Source organism: Galeopterus variegatus, unplaced genomic scaffold (assembly GCF_000696425.1).
Source record: "Galeopterus variegatus unplaced genomic scaffold, G_variegatus-3.0.2 Scaffold3611, whole genome shotgun sequence".
In the NCBI taxonomy this organism is placed as follows: domain Eukaryota; kingdom Metazoa; phylum Chordata; class Mammalia; order Dermoptera; family Cynocephalidae; genus Galeopterus; species Galeopterus variegatus.
This window is the reverse complement of record NW_007729722.1, coordinates 353,499-357,754: the sequence shown is the minus strand read 5'-3', so window position 1 is coordinate 357,754 and position 4,256 is coordinate 353,499. Positions and strand designations below refer to the sequence as shown.

Here is a 4,256-nt window from a genome sequence, read left to right as displayed (position 1 = left end):
AAAAAAAAAAAAAGAATACAGAAAGAATCTGATCCGTATTCCCGGAGCTCCAGCTGCAGATTTCTCCCCAGTGCTACCTGGGAAGTGAGGGAACCCATGCGCCCTCTGGGGTGTTGGTGATGCTTCGTGTGCAGCTCCCCCAGGTCTTGCTCCTGCTGGTTCTGGAGCTTCATCAGAGCCTTGTGGCCTTGGAGGTTATCCAGTGGGCTGGGGGCCACCTCTGAGAGGGTGCAGGTGATGGGTCATCCCACTGCCCTGGGCTGCTGAGGGGGGTACTTGTGGGGATGGTGGCAGAGCCTGGGGCTGGTGGGGGAAGTGTCCAGTGGATTGGGTGTGGGGTTTGGGGATAGCTGGGAACCCAGAAGCTGAGACTGGGTCTCCTTGCACGTCTCTGGGCCTGTCTGAGCCTCGCTGTCCCCAATGAGGGTGGCCAGCTGCTTGGTCCTCTGGTCAGGGCCTCTGCATAGGTGGCCATCAGGGTTGTAGTTGGAGGCCTCAGCAGATGAGCAGGGCCATCAGGCACAGTGGCTGGTTGGCTTGTTCTATAAGTAGACACAGTGGCAGGATGAGCTCATGGCAGAATCTGAAGCCCTACAAATTTGCTGCCCTCCTCAAGGGCCGCAATGCAAAGTTAAGCCAGCATGGGTAACACCACCTTGGGGAAGTCGAAGCGCTTCTCATCCCACACGGGGATGAACGAGTTCCCCTGTGAGGTCTGCCTGGGGTGCTTGCTCCGCATGGCAATGGGGAGACTGAATGTATCCACGTCCACGTAGATGCCCAACTTTGTTTTGGACAGGAACTACCCCAAGATCACCTTAACCCTCAAGGCATTGGCCATGATGCCATCCATAATGAGCTCAGTAAGGGCCTTGTCTGGCCACTGCATGAACTTGGGCTTTAGCAGGTAACTGCCACGCTGGTTGTGCTCAGAAATGCCTGTCTTGAGCTGCATCATGACATCCAGGGCCTGGAAGTTGAGCACAACAAGCTGGTGGCATATGTTAGAAGAGCTGGAGCATGTATTTGGGGGAGTCCACACCGGTGCCCTTCGGGTATATGCGGCTGAGCTACTGCTGCTTGTATTCCACAGACTCCATGGGGCTCTTGGTCAGCTGCTCCGATGGTCTTGGTCTCCACCAGGGATAACATCTTGAAGCACTTGTTCTTCTTTCGAGCAGCCTCAAAGGATTTGACCTTGACAGGCTTGGTGTAGTTGACCAGTGTCGACATCTCCGCAGTGGCACTGACCTTGCTACTGGTGTACCCTCAACCGTGGTCAGCTTTTTGGGGTCCGTCTGTTCCCCCTCTTCCTCCTCTTCCTCATCCTCATGGTCAGCCAGGTCCTCCTGGCTCAGAGACTTCCAAGGCTCCAGGCTGGGCTTCTCCAGCCCAGCCTCCTCCCCATTGCTCAATCCTGGCTGCCGTGGGAGCCGGGGAACCCGAGCTGTGCTAAGGAGGCCTTGGGGGTGGCAGAGCTCTTGCTCAGGTCCCAGTGGCTCTGCTCCAGCGGCCGCTTGTGCACGGAGCTGCGGGGGACGCCGCTGCTGGGCCACTCCAGCTCCTTGTTCTTCACCAGGATGGGGCCTCTCAAGTCCTGGGGGCTCGGCAGGGGGCTGCTGGCGGGTCCTTGTCCAGGGGGTGGATGAGCAGCACATCCCCAGAGGTGGAGTGGAGCTCAGCCATCCTGGGCTGCTGCTTCACCGAGTCCACGTGGTTCTTGAAGGAGAGGTTGACGTGGTAGGGCGAGGTCTTGAAGGTGGCCTCCACAATGGCCTCAAGGACATCACACATTGGCACCTCGGTCATGATAGTAAAGCTGTGGGTGATGAAGGGCTCCTCCTAGGGCGGCCGCCCCTTCCACACGTCCAGCTCCACACAGCAGCCGCCCCTCAGCAGCTCCTGGAGGAACATCTCCACCAACAAGGTCCAGGCCACCTGCCCCGCTGTGAGATAGGTGTTGTGGGAGGAGCTGATGAAGTCGGCACTCAAGGCTGGGTCATGTCTGCACTCGATCCAGGCCTTCCAGAGGCAAGATGCCGTTTTCCTCCCTTCCCTCCCAGGTAGGGGCTGCAGCCCTCCATGGACATCTGGTCTCACTCCAGGAACTGCGACTTTGAGATGAGCAGCTGGGCCTGGGAGGGCTGCAGGGGCTGGTACAGCACTTGATTGAGTCCTGGTCCCATTGCTTCTGGTTGAGAAGTCCATGAGTTGCTCCAGTGACAGGCAGGGCTTGCTATTTCCAGCAGGATCTTGTCAATTCCGACTGTAGGCACAACTTGTTTAGGAACAGCTCAAAGATTTCCAAGGAGAACTATTTGGGCCAAATAGATGGCTCAGGTTGAAATTATGCCACAGGACTCCAGCGCGGTCTCCACTGGCTTGTTGTCTTCTGAGAGCATCTTCAGGATGTTCTTGACTGGGATCTGTCCATCCTGGTTCATCTGCAGCTTCAGCTTCGTGTATGCTTTGCACAGGAAGTTGTTCTGGGAGATGTTCTAAGCCAGGATGTTCAGAGCCAGCTTGAGCAGCTCCTCTGACCTGACCTTGGCTGTGTCGTTCTGTGCCATCATGAAGTTCAAGAAAGTGTGTTCACCAGGTCTGGCCCCGCTACCACCGTCATCAGGTTCTCCTCCAGCCAGACATGGGGGTTCCCAAAGCCCAGTACTTCCCGGATCTTAGGGTCCTTGGGCAGGCAGATGGGCTGTCCATGTGTCCCTGATGGAACTGATGTCTCGTGTGTCCACTTCCATGTTAGGCTCCGTCCGGCACAAGAAGAAGCCATTCTGACCTTATAAATTATCTGTTTACTGTAAGATATTTTCCAGATTCTTTCTTTGTTCTCTGCCTCTCATACCTTTCTTATAGTAGGTTTCCTCCAATGTCTGTTGAACTTTGGTTGCACATTCGTATTTAAGTATGATGTTCTAAGATGCTGATTGGAAAAATCTAGGTGGAGGTAGCACTTGTTGACTGTGAACTTCATTATGTAATGATCAGCGAAGGCAGGGAAGAGCCCTTTCAATTGTGGGCCCCAAATTCATTGTGAGGACAACTTTCTTCTAGAGCTGTTCATTTTCTCTAAGAAAGAGAAACACTCTTCTTCCTGCCAAGAGTGGTGGGAGTGGTGCAAGTGGCATTCCAGGGAAGATGACTGAGGACCCTGGAGGTCAGCCAGATTTTCACTAAGGCTTTTCTTCTCTTTGTCCTTTTGGGCTTGTACCCTCTAAATACTATCCAGTTTATGAGAGTCAGTCTCTCCTGCAAGGAACAGGTTAGGGGTGATTTCAACAGGGAAAGAAGGATCCTGCCAGGCTTAATAATCTGAACACAGACTTTCAGCCAATGCACTGCTCATACCCACATGCATCTCTGCCTCTTTCGAAGTTGTTTCCAGGTTTGCAACCATGTTTTTTTTTGTCTTACAGGAAGATGTTTAAATGTTTCCTTTGCTCATGTCTCCTTTCATGTTCTCCTTTTGGGTTAATAAGTTTTGTCCTCCTTCCCTGTAAATTAGTGGAAATTTGCTAAGAAAGGGGGCTAGATACATGCGATCAATCTACCAGGTTGAACTAAGAGTCTGTTATTTTTACTCTGTAATGGAAAAATCTCATTTATTCACTCCCAGATGTAATAAAATTTGAATACCCTTAAACAATCCTAAGAAATAAAGAATTAATTAGTATCACATTTTATGAATTCTAAAACACAGAACTGTGTGAATTTAGGAAATCAAAAGTATCAAATTCTCCCCCAGCTAACACTCTTGGAATATAAAAATACTTTTGCCATTTACTTAACTATATTCCATATGAAGATGGCATACCTTTAAATAAAAACACTTTAAAATTAAGAACTAGAATTCTATTTTCATCTGTAGATGCCATGTGACTTTTCTGAGCACATGAGATTCATGGTTTTTCTGATTTATTTTTAGAGAAGAACACTAAAGAATGGAACAACCACAGCTTGTTACTTTGGAACAATTCACACTGACGCATCTCTGCTCCTTGCTGAAATTACAGGTGAGCAGATGAAAGCATGATTTATGGGCTTATCAAGCAAAGACAGCCAACCATGCCTGGCAACAACTTATACTCGTGGGCAGCCCTGCCTTTTAATTGCTAGAATTCAAGCATTGCTTTTTTTTTGGGGGGGGGGGGGGGAAGTAACTATCTGTGTATTACTGTGGCTTTTGAATTTTTTTTGTCTTTTGTTTTTTTTTTGGGGGGGGGGGGGGAAGTAACTATCTGTGT

At 50.5% G+C, this 4,256-nt stretch overlaps 1 protein-coding gene and 1 pseudogene across 1 annotated transcript in view; one reads left to right on the top strand and one right to left on the bottom strand.

Moving 5' to 3' along the window:
- Positions 1 to 19: 19 nt before the first annotated feature.
- On the bottom strand, positions 20 to 3,409 carry LOC103601158 (annotated as a pseudogene).
- Positions 3,410 to 3,548: 139 nt separating this feature from the next.
- The window catches only part of GDA (guanine deaminase), a 41,428-nt gene continuing 40,720 nt past the window's right edge, over positions 3,549 to 4,256 (top strand). Inside the window, 2 exon segments of the mRNA XM_008585534.1 lie at positions 3,549 to 3,578; positions 3,938 to 4,025. Coding sequence (XP_008583756.1) covers positions 3,549 to 3,578; positions 3,938 to 4,025 — 118 coding nt within the window.